This window comes from Bos indicus, chromosome 3 (genome assembly GCF_029378745.1).
Source record: "Bos indicus isolate NIAB-ARS_2022 breed Sahiwal x Tharparkar chromosome 3, NIAB-ARS_B.indTharparkar_mat_pri_1.0, whole genome shotgun sequence".
Taxonomy (NCBI): Eukaryota; Metazoa; Chordata; class Mammalia; order Artiodactyla; family Bovidae; genus Bos; species Bos indicus.
The window spans coordinates 26,443,822-26,462,912 of NC_091762.1; the positions used below are offsets into that span (position 1 = coordinate 26,443,822).

Sequence of the window (19,091 nt, forward strand, 5' to 3'; positions counted from 1 at the left end):
CATCTTTGCAAAAATAAAAATAGAATTTTATTAGAGCAGCATAAAAGGGAAAGAAAGAAAAGGCAGGGGATGGGGTACTCATATTACACAGTTAAACTGCATACTACCTTCTTTCATATTTTTCCCCCAAATCTCCCACATGAATGGCCATTCATGGCAGTTACTCCAAAGCCTCTCATACCCCATACTCTAAAGCCTCCAAAACATCCTTCCAACTCAGCCTATGCACGTGTTTTTGTTTCCTCTGTCTCCTTTTTACTGATAATTTTTTCTTCCATTAGTAGCTCTCTGTTCTTTATAAATGCATCTAGCTTGCTTCTCCAGTTCTGTCCCACATCCATTACCTTCATCTGTTTATAAAGGCCTAGGAGCTAATGAGACATTTCCAACCTCTTATGGGCTGGAAGACGCAAGAGGCCAAAGATATCCCTATGTTCATAATGTTAACCTCTTCAATTTTTGAAAAATAGCAAGTATCCTTTGCTTATGTATTTTTCCATTGAAAGCAGCAAATAAATAAATTGCTTGATATGCAAACTACAGTATAGAATGTAGTAGAAAGAATGGCTGGAAAGGCAGCAATAAGGGCTAATATATATGGGCATTTCCTATGTGGCCTGCAGTACTTCACTTTGAAGGCCATGCTGTTAGTCTGAAGTCTACTCCACAGCCCTTGGCATGGAAGGTCAGTGATTAGAAAACTGACATGGGGGACTTCCTTGGTGGTCCAGTGGTTAAGAACCTGCCTTCCAGTACAGGGGATGTGGGTTCCATCCTGGTTGGGGAACTAAGATCCTACATGCCACAGGGCAACTAAGCCCATGTGCTGCAATGAAGACCCAGTGCAGCCAAAACAAAAATTCAGAATTAAAAAATAAAAAACAGTATTAAAAAAACTATTGACATGTTCAGATTGTTCTTTAAGGTCCACCTGGATGCAAAGATGAGCAGCAGGAACACCAGTAAGGAAGCTGAGAAGTCCAGCTGAGAAGTGCTCAGCACCCATCATATGTAGGACTTTCTTGGTTGTAAGAAAGAGATGTTTGTACAGACCATTATAATCAGTGTTTGTTTAAAGGATACTCAGAAGGTGCACAGAAACTAGACCTGAAAACCTTCAGGATCTAAGACGCACTAAGATGGGGGACTGCCTTCATTTTTTCCTCTCATGGTCTCCCTCACACTTCTCTGGGTCTGTACCACTCTCTTCTTGAGCTCAAAGACCCATCCTTCTCCTTAGCTTCACATCCAAATCACAGCAGGAGGCTCTCAAGAATATTCAGTTAATTAAATCACCCCAGAGACATCCTCAATCAGCAGCTTCCAGTACAGCAAGAAGAGTTGGTCAGTCCTTTACAGACTGAGTGGGCAACTGCAGAAGAGACAGTGGACATGGCTCTCACCAGAATTAATACTTCTACTTGTGCTATGTTTGGAGAGAAGGGTGTGACTTCTATCTTCAGCCCCAAATCAATTGAGTACCATTCTTCATTATACCATAGCTAGCACTCTAACCTTGATCGAGGCACTTATATTCTCTATGCCTTAGTTTCCTTATCATTCAGGTGGAGATAAAAGTAACAGCACTTTAGAGCTTAGCATTCTTCAGAATTATTAGCCACATTTAGTTAACATGAGATTTCATTTCTATGCCACTTCTGGTCAACTAAGAATAACAATTACCTTATATGGGTAATTACAGTTTGCAAATCAAGTTCACATCCACTTGATTTTGATTCTCACAAGAGCTCTTTAAGGTAGGTAAGACACATATCCTTACCTCCAATTTTCTGAAATCCAGAGGTGTAGCCAAGTTTGCAAATCTCGTAACTGACCAAACCAGAATTGGAATCCTCATCTTCAAAACTCAAGTCCAATACATTCTCCTCTTGTTTGGTCTCAAGGTTTTGGTTGCTTGGTCTCAGAAAGCTATAGTGTAGCTTTTTTTAATCAGCTATTGGCAGATCTGCTGTAGGTATCAAAACTATTGTCTTAATGCTCTATTATGTTTTCTTTTTTCATGACTCTCCTGTTTTGTATATTTCTAATTTATTACAGAAGTCACTGTTTGGCTTTTTAATGATGAAGGATTTGGCTGTAGATGTTCCAAAGCTTCCCTTGGCACTGACCCTTGTTTCCTGAATTGTAGGAAGACGCTCCATCACAGTCACCACTCTCACCTCAGCTGGGAACATCGGGGAAGATGGCATCCTGAGTTGCACTTTTGAACCTGACATCAAACTTGCTGATATCGTGATACAGTGGCTGAAGGAAGGTGTCATGGGCTTGGTCCATGAGTTCAAAGAAGGCAAAGATGTCCTGTCAGACCAGGATGAAATGTTCAGAGGCCGGACAGCAGTGTTTTCTGATCAAGTAATAGTTGGTAATGCCTCTCTGAGGCTGAAAAATGTACAACTTACGGATGCTGGCACCTATAAATGTTACATCATCACTTCTAAGGGCAAGGGGAATGCTAACCTCGAATATAAAACTGGAGGTAAGTTACTTTTGAAAAGTGGGAAAGAAGGGGCCAGGAGATATTTGAGACCAGAGAGTGTGAATAGCTCACGAGTGACTCATATCCAACAAAGACCATCTGAATTCTGTGAGCAGCCATCCTTGCTGTCTAAGAGCCACATCAACTCCACAAGTAACCCATTATAATATTAAGTCTTAAAATCTTTTGTTCAGGACTCGAGCCTCTTCTGAATTTTCTCATATATCCCCTGAAATATTTTTCCAAAATAATTTTTCTCCCTCAGTAGCTCTCTGTTCTTTCTCTTCTATGGTAGCCTTCAGTCTTGCTAGTGAGAGAAGACTATATATAATCTGGTCTGAGACTTTTCTATTCTAAGTGGGCTCTAGCCCAAGTCTGAAATCAGTACCTCCAGGGACTCACAGCAGTGGAAACCATTATAGGAGTTCAAAGGTAATTGACCAAAATAATATTATCGTATAAACTCACTAATCCTTCTCCCCTGAAATCCACACTTCCTTACCAACTAAATTTAACATTTTCTGAATTTATGTACAAGGGACTCAGATATTGTAAGAGCAAAAAGATGATTAAGAAAACAAAGATAATTGTCCTCCCTTCTGGAGCCAGAGCTCATAGTGTAGAGCTCATAGAGTTGAGGGTCAGGGCAGAGATACGAAATATGTGTAAAATCTATAATAATTGGTAAAGTGTATTAAATGCTTGAAGAGAAAATACAGAGTGATTTGGGGATTCAGAGATCATATCCAAATGCATAGGGAGTAAAGGGATGGGAAGGCCCACATGGCGAGAATTTGACATTTAATAGGAGCCTTGAAAGATAGAAAGTATTCTGAGACTTCCTAAGTTAGTCTGCACAGGTCTTTTCTGGAACTCTCATGACATGTATATGTAATGGTTTGAAGCACAGATCTAGAGACAGACCTGGGCACATAACAGTGGCCTGGGCAAGGTAACCTCACTGAGACTTAGCTTCTCCGTATTAAAATAGGGATTAAGAGAGTCACATCAAAGGTACACTGGAGCCAACTGAAAGGACTTCCAGTGGCAAAGCTGGAATGATCTGAGCAACAGAATAAACAACATAGTATTAAATTATAACTAAGTATAAAATAAATACACAAGTCCATTCTTACATGAGTGAGATGAAACAAATTTTCTTTATAGATGAATCCCAAATAATATTTTTAGATCTCACCCCTTCTGAGAGGTGGGGCTTAGAACTTCCCTGCTCCCCCAACCACCACACTTAGGGTGTGTTAGTGAAGTCCAGCTTCCAAAGAAACCTAGCAAACACAGCCTCAGCCAGGTGACCAACGGTAACACCTTACGATTAAGTCTTGCTGACTGCATGCACTCTTCGATGTGACATAATGAGAACGGTACTTTAACTTCTATTGTTTCCCTCTCCAAAATCCACAATCTCAGTCTAATCATGAGGAGATCATCAGACAAATCCCAATAGAGGACATCCTACAAAATATCTAGCTAGTACTCCTCAATAGAATGGTAAAGAAGAGATCTCTTCAAGAAAATTAGAAATACCAAGGGAACATTTCATGCAAAGATGGGCACAATAAAGGGCAAAATGGTATGGATCTAACAGAAGCAGAAGATATTAAGAAGCGGTGGCAAGAGTACACAGAAGAACTGTACAAAAAAGATCTTCAGGACCCAGATAATCACGATGGTGTGATCACTGACCTAGAGCCAGACATCCCAGAATGTGAAGTCAAGTGGACCTTAGGAAACATTACCACAAAGCTAGTGGAGGTGATGGAATTCCAGTTGAGCTAGTGAAGTCACTCAGTTGTGTCTGACTCTTTGTGACCCCGTGGACTGTAGCCCACCAGGCTCCTCCGTCCATGGGATTCTCCAGGCAAGAATACTGGAGTGGGTTGCCATTTCCTTTCCAGGGGATCTTCCCGACCCAGGGATTGAACCCAGGTCTCCTGCATTGCAGGCAGATGCCTTAACCTCTGAGCCACCAAATCCTAAAATATGATGATGCTGTGAAAGTGCTGCACTCAATATGTCAGCAAATTTGGAAAACTCAGCAGTGGCCACAGGATTGGAAAAGGTCAGTTTTCATTCCAATCCCAAAGAAAGGCAATGCCAAAGAATGTTCAAACCATCACACAATTGCACTCATCTCACATGCTAGCAAAGTAATGCTCAAAATCCTCCAAGCCAGGCTTCAACAGTATGTGAACCATGAACTTCCAGATGTTCAAGATGGATTTAGAAAAGGCAGAGGAATCAGAGATCAAATTGCCAGCATCTGTTGGATCATTGAAAAAGCAAGAGAGTTCCAGAAAAACATCTACTTCTGCTTTATGACTACACCAAAGCCTTTGACTGTGTGGGCCATAACAAACTGGAAGATTCTTCAAGAGACGGGAATACCATACCACCTAACCTGCCTCCTGAGAAATCTGTATGCAGGTCAAGAAGCAACATTTAGAACTGGACATGGAACAACAGACTGGTTCCAAATAGGAAAAGGAGTACATCAAGGCTGTATACTGTCACCCTGCTTATTTAACTTATATGCAGAGTACATCATGAGAAATGCTGGGCTGGATAAAGAACAAGCCGGAATCAAGATTGCCAGGAGAAATATCAATAACCTCAGACATATAGATGACACCACGCTAATGGCAGAAAGTGAAGAGGAACTAAAGAGCCTCTTGAAGAAGGTGAAAGGAGAGAGTGAAAATGTTGGCTTAAAACTCAACATTCAAAAAATGAAGACCATGGCATCTGGTCATATCACTTCATGGCAAATAGATGGGGAAACAATGGAAACAGTGACAGACTTTATTTTGGGGCGGGGGGGCTCCAAAATCACTGCAGATGGTGACTGCAGCCATGAAATTAAAAGACTCTTGCTACTTGGAAGAAAACCTATGACCAACATAGACAGCATATTAAAAAGCAGAGACATTACTTTGCCAACAAAGGTCCGTCTAGTCAAAGCTATGGTTTTTCCAGTAATCATGTATGGATGTGAGAGTTGGACCATAAAGAAAGCTGAGCGCCGAAGAAGTGATGCTTTTGAACTGTGGTGTTGGAGAAGATGCTTGAGAGTCCCTTAGTCAGCAAGGAGATCCAACCAGTCCATTCTAAAGGAAATCAGTCCTGAATATTCACTGGAAGGACTGAGGCTGAAGCTGAAACTCCAATACTTTGGCCACCTGATGTGAAGAACTGACTCATTTGAAAAGACCCGGATGACAGGAAAGATTGAAGGAAGGAGGAGAAGGAGAAGACAGAGGATGAGATGGTTGGATGGCATCACCAACTCAATGGACAAGAGTTTGAGTAAGCTCCAGAAGTTGGTGATGGACAGGGAAGTTTGGCAGGCTGCAGTCCATGGGGTCACAAAGAGTCAGACACGACAGAGCAGGTGAACTGAACTGAACTGAGTACTCCTCAAAACTGTCAAGGTCATGAAAAACGTGGAAAGACTGAGAACATGTCACAGACCAGAGGAATCTAAAAAGACATGACAAATAAGGGCAATGTGACATTGTGATTGGGATCCTGGAATAGGAAATGGACTTTAGTGGAAAAACTGATAAAATCCAAATGAAGTCTGGAGTTAATAGTAATATATAAACAATATTAATAGTTTCTCAGTTTTGACAAATGTGTCATGGTTATGTTAGCGGAATATTAGCAGAAACTGAGTAAGGGGTATACAAGAACCCTCTGTACTATCCTTGCAACTTTTCTATAAATCTAAAATTATTCCATGTAGTTCCCTGGCAGTCCAGTGGTTTAGACGCCACACTTTCAATGCAGGGGGCACCAGTTCGATCCCTGGTTGGGGAATTAAGATTCCACGTGCTGCAGTGTGTGGCCAAAAGATAAACAAAATCATTCCAGAATTAAAAACTTATTTTTTAAAGTGGTCACAATAATAGATATACCTGAGACTGTTTTGACAAACACATGAAGTAATGTCTAGAATTTGGTGAACAGCCCAGAGCACACCCTCAGTAAATGGTGGGTCACTGTCATGTACTCAGGTTCCCACATCATCTCCCGGGAGCTCATTCCTAACCTGTTCCAAGTGTGCAAGTCTGGTCTCCCCTGCTACACTGCAGGCTCTTTAAGGGTATGGCAAAGCTGTCCTTTCACTTCTCACCAACACTAGCACAGTCCTGGGCAAAGGAAGATGCTGAATATATTAACAATGTGTATCCTGCCTTTTTGGCATAATAAACATTTACTGGCCAAAGTGCACAACTTAACATTTTTTACAAGTGTCTCTCTGCCTAGATAGATGAGAAAGTTAGTTTTAATTTCAAAATGTACTTGCCAGCCCAGGGAGAATTATCTTAGAAGAAAACAAATGCCTGTCTTTATTCATGGATACCAGGGCAATCTCTACCCAAGCAAACTTCAAATCTCCATGATGACAAGTCCTGTGTGTGGAATTTCTGTGGGTGATAGGTGAATGCTCTTTGTTTCTTCCTTCTCCCTCTCCACCCTAACTTTACCCTCCAGGCCGAAAAATACATAAAATTCAGGAGGCTTCACAGGTGCCTGGGAAAATAAACACCCAACTTCCCTAGCTAATAAATTTTTTTGTATGATCACTGGAACTCCTCTTACATGGAAAAATTTATTTGTGTAACAATGACATCTGGAACATAGGTCCTCGGAGTTTGTGATATTGACCAGAATGTTGTGATATATAGCAATAATATAAGCAAATCACTTTTTGCATCTATAATACAATGAGCCATACATAGCCCACTGGGAAAGTACTGAGTCACTTCAGTGTCTTTGTTGTAAGGCCTAGCACCTCAAAGGCTACATTGTCTTATCGTCCAACCTTGACATCTGTCCTTTTGACCTGCAGCCTTCAGCATCCCAGAGGTGAATGTGGACTATAACGCCAGCTCGGAGAGCTTACGATGTGAGGCTCCCCGATGGTTTCCCCAGCCCACAGTCGTCTGGGCATCCCAAGTTGACCAGGGAGCCAACTTCTCAGAAGTCTCCAACACTAGCTTTGAGCTGAACTCTGAGAATGTGACCATGAAGGTTGTGTCCATACTCTACAACGTCACAATCAACAACACTTACTCCTGTATGATTGAAAACAACATTGCCAAAGCCACAGGGGATATCAAAGTGACAGGTGGGCTCCTTCACACTTGTGGTATGAGTTTATTGTGGTTATAATCAAGTATAAATTAAAGTTTAATTTCATTAACAGATATATTATGTACCAGGGCACAGAAAGTTTCCCTGAGACCCCAATCACAATTCCAGTTGAGACTGTATTATGTAAGAACAAAACTAATACAAAACAGTATTTATGGCCTACAGAGCAAAGCTGACAATTAGTTTTCATTTGTATGCCTTCTTACTGCCTGGAGAGCAGTGTTTAGGATTCTGAGGCCCTGTCTAACTCAGAAGCATTGCTTTGGTATAGCAGTATCTAATTTAAAAAATCATCTACATGAGAAAAAGAGAGTTCTTCCACTATCCTGTGGAACAAACTGATGACTGTACCAATTAGAACACTTTTAGTTGCCAAAACACAAAACAAAATCAACTCAGGCCTAAGCTAAAAGGGTATTAGGATATCTCATGAAACCAAGGTCAGGAAGTACAGTATGACTTTAGGAACAGCTGGAACCAAGAACTTAAATTCCATTGGTATTCTTTGTCTCTCATTTCTAGTTTATTCTCTAGTAAATTCTGTCTAATTTACTCTCTTTTGTTTTAGTCAACAGGGAAAAATATGGTTGCCAAGAGCTCTTACCTTTAAAAGTCTCTTTCACTCAAGAGAGTAACTAGACGGAAGCTCAGTCCCTCAGTCTGACTCTACATTCCCAGAAAGGCTCAACTTTGGTCAGCTACCTGTACTTAGACCAATGAGACAGTACTTGGATGAAAGGCCTTCCCAGAAGAGAAGGGAGAATAAAGTGTTAGGCATTTAAAACAATGAGTGTTAACAAGAGTATCTCAGTTTAGACCTCAGTTAAATGCTCCAAACTATATAACGAATGCTCCTAATAGAAATGGCAATAACTGAACAAACCACAGAAATTGAGCACAGCTTTTATTCAGTGAGCAGTTTCTTTTTCAGTGCATGCTTATCGGATACATTAGAACAAGTGCTCCATATACCAGTAGTAGGACTATACACAACTTTTAGAAGCGTGACATAGCTCAAAAATCAACATAAACTAACATAACTCCTTTTTACCGTGCGCAGGGTAAGTTTTTAAACAATGAAAGAGACTGTGGGGTTTATATCCTGTGTTCTCTTATTGCTAACTGGGGTCATTCATTCAACAAGTATCTACTGAGTGCCAAACACATGAAAAGCAATCTGTAAGTCCTACGAAACACTAAGATGAATAGCACAGTTGTCATAAGAGAAGTTAATCAGTGTGGTGTCTAGGGGAAAGAGTTATTAGAGTACAGTGGCTCAATAGACGAGAAAGAGTTCAAGCTGGGTTTTGAAGGGGGGAAAAATGACTTTAATAGACTAGAAAGGCATGAAGTCAGGAGCCTATATCAGTGTCTGGGGGAGAAATTACAAGGATCTTAACTTGGGCAGTGACAATGGGAAGGAAAGGGGGAAGAATCAAAGGTTAATGAAGAAAATAATCTACAAGCCTTGGTGACACAAATGTGCGGGACAAGAGGAGGAATAACTTGAAAGGGGTCTGATATTTCTACCCAGATTGCTTAGAAGGTTAGTAATGCTACCAAAACCAACGATAATGAAAATGTAGGAAAACCAACGTGTTTGGTAAGATTTTAGAGATGCTGTGTTGAAAGTGTCCACTGTGTACAAATGCAGAGACGTCCAGTGCTTAGCACATGACCCAGCACATGACAAGTCTGGGGGAGGCTGCTTCATCCCTACGCCACAGACTTCTTCCACGGGGAGAGTCCCGCACTACCAGTGTAACCCTTCTAGTCTCTCTCTTCTCCCCTCTTTCACTCTTTCTCAGAGAAGGAGGAATTAACTCACCCGATCAGTGAGTTTATTAAGGGAAGCATAAGTAGCTCAACACAAGAGCCAAGCTGCTTGTGTTATTCTATAACACAAGGAATTATGTTCCTTTCTCTCTAGCTAAACAGAAATTAGCTCCTCTGAGTCATCAGTTTTCAGGGGCAGGATTTGCCCTTGCGGGAGAAAGCAGGCCCCGGTCTTAAGATGCCCGCAGCCCACTTCCCTGCAGACAAAGCATAGTTCTTTATTATCAGCTTTATCAGGAATAAAGGTGATTTTAGTCTTCCAGTTGCCTCACTTTTTTCATCTTACTCTTTAACTGGTTCAGAGCTCAGTGGGGGAGAGGGTGTTTATTGGACTCCTTTGAATTCAAACAACAGGCACTCAAAAATATTTGCTGAATATTACATTTTTAAACTGACATACAGTAATAATTACAAATACAGATGTGGAATTTAGGACAGAATTGGGGCTAAGGAGGTGGATTTAGAAATGATCAACTTAATGGAAGTAATGTTTATTAGGCTTGAGTGGGGTTACTGTTATTTTTATAGCTAATACTTATTGAGTGCTTACTATGGGGCTAGGTTCTATTCTAAGTGTTTATACGTATTAACTCATTAATCCTCATAAGAACCCTAAGAAGTTATTATTTTAGCCCTATCTTATAGATGAAGAAACTGAGACACATATAGATTAACTTGCCTAAACTTGCCTGAAGTCACACAGCTATTAAGTGTCAGAGTTGAAATGAACTAAATGACACTGGACTGTCTAGGGAGAAGATAGAGTAAAGAATAATTTAATTCTTCACTTTGGCCTTTCTCTACTTCAAAATGAGAACAATATTTTCTCATTACTTGGTAGTGCTGTGATGAAAGCAAATGACACAGAACCTGTAAAGGTCACTGTCTAGAGGGAAAACAATGTGTCTGAAACCAAGGACTGGCGGTGGCTGTTGGTTTAGCCTATTTTTTATTTGGTAACCAATAGCAATCTGTTTATTGGCATCGTTTTTCATTTGGCTGAGTGCTCACTGGACTGGAAGAGAGAATGGAACATCTCTCAAGAAAGGGAAAGCTCTGCTTTAAAACCAGTTACAGAAAGGTGGAGAATGGGTTACAAAATTCCTCCCCCCCTCAAATTAGGGCACAAGTTATATTAGGAACAACTTGTTCTGTTTTAGGGGTACTTTTCTTTGTTAACCAGCCATGTGAAGAAGACATCACCTTTTCCTCTTTGATCCTGAACTTTTTTCTCTTCCTTTACAGACTCGGAGATTAAAAGGCGAAGTCACCTACAGCTGCTGAACTCAAAGGCTTCCCTGCGTGTCTCTGCTTCTTCTGCCATCGACTGGGTACTCTTGCCGCTCTGCTTTTATCTGACGCTAAAATAACATACCTTGGTTACACAGAAACATGCAAAGTCATTCGTATGACAGGTGAGATGAATCACAAATGGTGTTGGGGATCCTCTGTGTATGTTCGTGCTTGTGTCCCTAACAAGAATCAAGCAGCCCCCAGCATCAGCCTCAGAGAGAAACATTAATAATGTCAGGGCAGTAGGCACTATTTCCACTGCTATTGTAAAAGGTAAGCACTTGTTAACAAACAGTATAGACCTCACTGACAGACTTACAGGAAAACCAACTCTATACACTTCAAGTATTTGTATAAATTCAAACACCTTTTCATTTATTGAGTCATCCTTGAAGGAAAACATCTTACTGAAAGCGAAAGAGATATTTGGCCCTGACTCACTACTCTGAATTTCACAAAGAAACACGACATGAGCATAATCACATAAGTAGCTTCGCCCCACCCAGCAGTGCCCACCCCCCAACAGAGCCCCTGTTGACCAGAGACTTGACAAAGCACTCACCAACTAGCCTTCCTGCTGAGACTTCCCACTGTCCCTTCAGTCCTTTGGCTCTAATTATTGGTAGGACATTTCTTTCTAAATATTCTTCTGTATGCAAGATTTGCATACCACTGAGCTTATGAAGTTACAGTCAACACAACCTCATTACTCCGGGGACTGCCACCATGCACCAGGCTCACAACCTTAGAGCTATTTTTGTCCCCCATCTGTCCTCAGGTCAATTTGATACCTAGCTGTACAGTATTTGCCCGTGTCTTTCAGACTACCCTAATCCAGCTTCATCATTTTATGCCCCAACTAGTTCTAAAATCTTGTACTTATCCTTCCTCTCTTCCAGGTGATAGGAAACAAGGTGCCAGAATAAAAAAAATCAAATGCTATTTTCATTATAGCATTCCTTTACTCTGCAACCTAAAGTGACTCTCAGGGCATTGTCACATCAAAGTTAAAGTCCTCAGCTCTGCAGTCACAATTCGCTAAGTTTTTCTTCCTAAGTTTCCTCCTTCCCTTAGCTATCTACCACTGCTCTCTGTCCTTGCTCCCTCTCTCTCCCTTCTTGGAAATCTCCTCTGCTGCTGCTGCTGCTGCTAAGTCGCTTCAGTCCTGTCTGACTCTGCGCGACCCCATAGACGGCAGCCCACCAGGCTCCTCCATCCCTGGGATTCTCCAGGCAAGAACACTGGAGTGGGTTGCCATTTCCTTCTCCAATACATGAAAGTGAAAGTGAAGTTGCTCAGTCACGTCCGACTCTTCTCGACCACATGGACTGCAGCCTACCAGGCTCCTCCGTCCATGGGATTTGCCAGGCAAGAGTACTGGAGTGGGGTGCCATTGCCTTCTCCTGGAAATCTCCTCTACTCTATGGTAATTCAGGTCCACGCTTCCTTCACCCATTTCCTAATGGTCCTTTTATTTCACATCCCCTTGGTGAGCCTGTATAATTTGTAATATCTTATACTCTCTAAGACACATATATTCTTTGCCTAGATAAGTCCTCAAGGGCAGGCAAAAATCTGTTAGCTGCTTTGCTTTTTTGAGTATGGAAAAAAAAAAAAATTACATTTATTTTTAAAAAATAGTGATTGAATTAAAAATATAATATTGTATACGTGGATAAAGGTAGTACATGGATACTATAAAAATTGCGAAGATTACAAAAATCACAAATAATTAAATTAGAGGAAACCCTTTCTTTTGGGGCTGCTATGGTGATCAGGTCAGATCATGTTTCCTGAATTAAGCTTGTTTTGCTATAAACAACATGCTTTTGTTGTATAGATTTTTGTTTGCACAGATTTTTGGATTGTGTTTTCATTTTCATTTATCTCCAGGCATTTTTTTAATTTCCTCTTTGATTTCTTTATTGACTCACTGGTTGTTTAGTAGCATGCTCTTTGGGCTCCACATGGTGGGTTTTTGGTGGGGTTGTTTTTTTTTTTTTTGGCAGTCTTTTTTCCTTACAGTTGACTTTTAGTTTCATAGCATTGTGATTGGAAAAGATGTTTTTACATGACTTCAATTTTTTTAAATTTACCAAGGCTTGCTTTGCTGTGATTTACCCTGGAGAATATTCTATGTGTACTTGAAAAGAATATGTATTCTGATGCTTTCAAATGAAATGTTAGATGAATATATATAAAATCAATAAGGAAACACTAGCCTTAAATGACATACTAGATCAATTGGAGACTTTATACTATCTGGATGTCCTGTCCATTAATGTAGGTGAGGTTTTAAAGTCCCCTACTATTATTGAGTTACTGTTGATTTCTCCCTTTACATCCATCAATATTTGCTTTATGTATTTAAGAGCTCCTACAGTAGGTGCATATATATTCACAATCGTTATATCTTCATCTTGGATTGATTCCTTGATCATTATATAGTGTCCCTGCTTCTTATAGCAGTCTTTATTTTAAAGTTTATCTCATCTGATATGTTTTGCTACCCTAGTTTTCTTTTGATTCCAACTTACATGGAATATCTTTTTCCCCCCTCACTTTCAGTCCCTGTATGTCTTTAGATCTGAAGTGAGTCTCTTGTAGGCAACATACATACAGGTCTATTCATCCAGCCACTCTATGTCTATTGATTGGAGCATTTAGTCCATTTAAATTTAAAGTAATTATTGATATGTATACTCTTATTGTCATTTTTTGTTCATTGCTTGGGGGTCCTTTTGTTAAGGCTTTTTTGCCCCCTTCTTCTTTTGTCCTCTCGTGATTTGAGGACCACCTTTAGTATTATGTTGGGATTCCTTTTACTTTTCTGTGTACCTAGCTTAAGTTTTTGGTTTGTGGTTACCATGAGGCTTTTAAATACCAATAAAATATACACATGATTGTATTAAGTTGCTGATCTCTTAATTTCAAAGTACAACTCTGCATTTGAGCTCTCCTCCCATCTTGATTACCAGTTTTGATATCACATTTCACATCTCATTGTTTCATGTATCCCTTAGCTGCTTACTAAAGATACAGATAATTTTTACTGCTTTTGTCTTTCAGCCTTCCTACTAGCTTTGTGCATGACATGATTTCCTACCTTTATGTTTGCCTTAACCTATGAGATTTTTCCTATCATAATTTTCATGTTTCTAGATTTGGCCTTTTCTTTTTAAATTAGAGAAGTTCCTTTAACATTTCTTATAAAGCTGGTTTGGTGGTGCTGAACTTTTGCTTGCCTGTGAAGTTGCTGATATCTCCATGGAATCTGAATGAGAGAGTCTTACTGGCTAGAAGGTTCTTAGTTCTAGGTTTTTCCCTTTCACCACTTTAAACATATTGTGCAATTCCCTTCTGAACTGCAGAGTTACTGCTGAAAAATCAGCTGATAGCCTTCTGGGAGTTTGCTAGTATGTTATTTGTTGCTTTCCCCTTGCTGCTTTTAATTTTTTTTTACGTTTAGATTTTGCCATTTTAATGATAATGTGTCTTCATATGTTCCTCTTTGGCTCCTGTATGGGACTCTCTGCACTTCCTGGACTTGGATGTCTATTTCGTTCTCTGGAATAGAGAAGTTTTCAGCTATTATGTCTTCAAATATGTTCTTAGTCCCTTTCTCTCTCTCTCTTCTCCTTCTGGGACCCCTGTAACATGAATATTAGTGCACTTGATGTTGTCCCAGAGGTCTCTTAAACTCCCATTTCATTTTTTTTTCTGTTCAGCATCAGTGATTCCACTACTGTCTTTCAGTTCACTCATCCATCATTTGCTCTGATGTTGATTCCTTCTGGTATATTTTTCATTTCAGCTATTCTATTCTTCATCTCTGTTAGGTTGTTCTACATATTTTCTCTTTGTTAAAAACTTTTAACTTCTTGCTCTTTGTCTCCCTATTTCTTTGATCATCTTTACAGTCACAACCCTGAATTCTTTCCCAGGTAGACTGCCTAGGTCCACTCAGTTGTTCTCTGAGGTTTTATCTTGTTCCTTAGTCTGGAACACCTTGCTCTGTAACCTCATTTTGCTAAGTTGTTTGTATTTTTATGTATCTGGTAGGTTGGTTACATTTTCCCACCTTGGAGAAGTGCTATATTGTAGGAGACCTCTTAGGTGTCCCAACAGCACACTCCCCTCTCATCACCCAAACGATATGCTCTTTATATGAGTACTTTATATGAGGGTTGTATGGGTCCTGCTGTTGTTTCAGGCTGTCTATGTGGGAGGGCTAGTAGGCCTGCTTGGCCCCTGGTCCAGTTGGTATCCAGGCCATCCACATGAGTTGAGGCTGCGAGCTACAGAGGCAGCTGACTATGGAACCTTAGGGGGACCCAGGGCTAGTGTTGGGTCATGGATGGCTGGAGTCAGGGTCCAAGGAACTCTGGTAATGTCTGGTGAGTGACAGCAGGGATGTCAGTGCCAAACTACTGGTGGGCAAAGCCATGTCCTGGAATCTGGTTGCAGGGTCCAGAGCTGGTCTTGGATTGCTGGGGGAGGGGGAGGGGGCACTCCTGATACAGTTGGGACCAGGGTCTGGGTGTCTCAAAGTTTGTGTTGGCCTGCCAGAGGGCAGGGCTGGGGCCCATCTGGTTCTCAGGGCAGGGTCTGACTTGCTGGTAGGCAGGCTAAGTCTGCAGGCTTTGGGATTGCGGGGTTTTTTGCATGTAGTGTCTGCCCCCTTGTGGCTGAAGCTGGCCCAGAGGCTAGAACAGGCTTCCTGAAGGGCAGCATCCAGGCCCAGGGGATCCTAGGTCTGGTACCTGCCCACTGGTGGATGGAGTTAGGTCCTGGGCCCTCTGGTGGGTAAGGCCACATCCAGAGGCAGCTATGGTCTCAGGTAATCTTAAGGCAGCCAGTATGCTGATGGGCAGAGCTGTGTCCCTGCCCAGTTAGTTGCTTGGCCAGAGACATCCGAGCACTGGTGACTCTTATAGACTGTTGAGTGGGGCCAGGTCTTGGTGCTAATGAGCTCCAGGCAGAATCTCACACTGGTGTTTGTCAGTGTCCACATGACAGAAGCTCCCCCAGAACGGCTGCCATCAGCAGCTGTATTCCCAGGGTGACGTGCAGTTGCTTCCTGCCTTTCTGGGAGACTCTCCAGGATCAGTAGGTAGGTCTGACCCAGGCTCATATCAGATTACTGCTTCTGCCTGGGTTCCAGAGCATGTGAGATTTTATGTGCACCCTTTAACAGTGAAGTCTTTCTTCCCCAGCTCTTTTGCTCTCCTAAAAGTAAGCCCCGCTGGCCTTCAAAGCCAAGTGTTCTGGAGACTTATCTTCCTGGTGCAGGACCCCTGGGCTGGGGAGCCAGATCTCTCACTCTTTGGGGAGTACCTCTGCAAGGTAATTATCCTCCAGTTTGTGGGTCACGCACCTTGGAGTAGGGACTTGTACATCATGAATCTGCCTCTCCTACCTGTTCATTGTAGTTCCTTCTTTACATCTTTAGTTGTAGATCTTTTCTGGTAGATTCCAGTCTTTTTCATTAATGGCTGTTCTGCAAATGGCTGTGATTTGGTGTGCCCATGAAAGAAGATGAGCTCAGGGCCTTTTTACTCCACCATCTTGGCTGGGGATCTCTTGACCTGCTTTTCATTTTTTCTCTTGTTCTCCAAACACTACGGTGCAGTGTACAGAAGAGATTTTTTTGTAAGGAAACCTACCAATTTCCATCATTTCCAAACTCCGTGGTTGTCACTGGAGGGAGGTTCCTCTGAGGAAATTATCCTTTGAGGATCTCATTAGAAGGAACCCTTTCTTCTTTCCTTGATTCTCATAACACTGTAATTGAGCTTTAATATACTACAACTAGATAATCTGACCTATAAAGTATAGCCTATTCATCTTTATCTTGTATTCCTTTATAGCAGTGATTTGCAATCTTTTTTTTTAAATAAAATAAGACATACATGAAAATATGTTCATATGCAGTATGCAAAGAGTTATATACTGTCACCTGGTTAGCTACAGCTTCATTTTTTTCTCTCTAGAACTATAGGGGATAACCTTAAATCATTTTTTTTTTAATAAATGAAGAGATCATTACTTGAGATGCAGATTATAACTGATCATGACACTTTAGGTCACACACATTCCTTGTTTGAGAACTCAGATAGAAGTCATCTTTCTACTTCCATCTAGGAGCTTGCCCATAGCTCCTCTCTCAGTTCCTGTTTGCTGTGAGGATGATCCCCTTTCTTAAGGGGAGACTCAAGTCATCTCCTTGCCTCTAGTGACCCATGACACATGTGGCCTCAATAGAATATCATAAAAATACAGAAAAACAAATCCATTTCTGAACAATAAATATACTCATACAGTGGAAGGGAGACTCAGTGTTTGATAAGTGTTTGCTGAATGGCTGTAATGGTATCTTATTGCTATTATTTCCAGAATCCCAGGAATCTGCAGAACTATTTCACCACAAGATATGACCTAGTTTTATATTTCTGGGGGGAAATGAATTCACATCTAGAACTCAGGAGTGAACAAATAAGATCAAGAAGCAAAAAGAAGCCAAAAGCAACCCACAGAAGACTTCAATATGAACAAGATAAATTTATCTTCAAAGACATATATTAAAAGTTGAGAAATAATTCATCTGAACCAGAGAAGTGTATTAATACTACCAAGTAAAATGCATGTGGGACAAGTGTATCCCCATATCCCAGGGACCTCACCATTCCCACACAAGGAGTGAGATAATGGGATATTGCATCTCTTTTGTCTCTGAATCTTAAGCTATATTGCTGTGATGTTGCTCTGAGGAAGTTTCTAGAAAGTTCTGATTGCACTATATCCATGTTTTATAATCCAGAAATTAAACTGTAGTAGATTCAGTTAGAGGTTGATAATGTGCTGCCACTTCATAGTTTAGAGGTGGCTGCATTTTAGTGGCTTCCCTGGTGGCTCAGACTGTAAAGAATCTGCCTGCAATGTAGGAGACCAGGTATGATCCCTGGGTTGGGAAGATCCTGTGGAGAAGGAAATGGCAACCCACTGTAGTATTCTTGCCTGGAGAATCCCATGGACAGAGGAACCTGGAGGGCTACAGTCCATGGGGTTGCAAAGAGTTGGACACGACTGAGTGACTAAGCATGCACACACACATTTTAATGATGGGTCAAATGATTCACTTTTCATTAAAATGCAAAAATGCCCTGGCATCTCCTCCCACCTGACAAATGCCAAGAAAAAAATGTAGAAAATGATCATAATTTTAACATAAAAAATGTAGTTGGATGACACTGATTTTTCTAAACTATGTCAGCATCTTATTTTTAAAACAAACTAATGCTATTTTACTTCTCAGATGATGCTTATCCTTGAATGGTCCAGGGAAAGGACCTCTCATCTTGACCATGTGTGATATTATGTCATCACAAGCTTTGAGGCTTCTTCTTTATATCCTGATCAGACAGTGATCACCTCAGTTTTCACCAGCATCTAGAGCGGTGGGACTCAAACAGGTGATTCTGTGCCACCCCCAGAGACATTCGAAAATTTTGGAGACAATTTTGTGGTCCCAACTTGGGGGTGCTGCTGGCATCTAGTGGACAGAACCCAGGCCGCTGCTCGACATCCTGCAATGTACAGGCGATCCATCTACAACAAAGAATTATCCAGCCCCAGAAGTCAGTGGTGCTGAGATTAAGAAACTCTGATGTAGAGAGGAAAGCATCTAGAAAAGAGGGGAGCAAACAAACCTGTTTGCTTCCTAAAATTAGGCATTAGCTTCTGTCTCTCTGGCTGCTGCCTCAGCAGAGAGCGCCAGAACTCAGTTTCAGGCAACCAGGAATTCCTGATGGGATTACCCTCAGCTGGTTGGAGCTTCCACTTGCCTTTTCTTTTTTTTCCTACTCTACAAACCAAGTCCTGTGAGAGAGCTGCCTGAATTTCATCCTAAGTTCTCTCACTCTGAATTTAGATCTCAGGACTCTGCCTCGTCAAAATTCAAATTAAGGCAACAAAAACATGTAACTTCCTTGAAGCAGAGACTTCCAAAATCAAGGGCAATGAACCTTTGAAATGAGGCCCTGAGAACTGAAGCCCTGATAGAAAAGATGTTTTATTTCTAACTCCCTCCCTGTATTTTTCACATGGTGCCTACTGTCTTCCCTGGCTCCTATTACATTTGTGCTTATATTACATTTTGTTATAGAAAACTTGACTTTAGAGTTCTGACCATTCAAGAGAAGGATTAAATATACATTTCCTATGCTGCTGTCTGCCTATTTTGTCAAAGAACATGAGTTTCAGGGAAAATGGATAAAAAGCCATAGAT

At 41.1% G+C, this 19,091-nt stretch overlaps 1 protein-coding gene and 1 long non-coding RNA gene across 7 annotated transcripts in view; one reads left to right on the plus strand and one right to left on the minus strand.

Annotated features, from left to right (window-relative positions):
- The window catches only part of LOC139182153 (uncharacterized), a 46,774-nt gene extending 35,068 nt beyond the window's left edge, over positions 1–11,706 (minus strand). For both annotated transcript variants that reach the window (XR_011565723.1, XR_011565722.1), the window contains exon 1: positions 11,367–11,706. This is a non-coding gene — a long non-coding RNA (uncharacterized lncRNA). The remainder of the gene's footprint in view (positions 1–11,366) is intronic.
- Positions 1–19,025, plus strand: part of VTCN1 (V-set domain containing T cell activation inhibitor 1) — a 68,809-nt gene extending 49,784 nt beyond the window's left edge. For 2 of the 5 annotated variants that reach the window (XM_070785839.1, XM_070785843.1), the window contains exons 3-6: positions 2,150–2,497; positions 7,371–7,649; positions 10,757–10,926; positions 17,201–19,025. In XM_070785839.1, coding sequence (XP_070641940.1) covers positions 2,150–2,497; positions 7,371–7,649; positions 10,757–10,881 — 752 coding nt within the window. In that variant the 3' untranslated portion in view covers positions 10,882–10,926; positions 17,201–19,025. Of the gene's footprint in view, positions 1–2,149; positions 2,498–7,370; positions 7,650–10,756; positions 10,927–11,703; positions 11,821–11,958; positions 12,231–17,200 lie in introns of those variants that run through there. The other 3 variants (XR_011565721.1, XM_070785840.1, XM_070785841.1) reach the window with 3 other exon arrangements.
- The last annotated feature ends 66 nt before the right edge of the window (positions 19,026–19,091 follow it).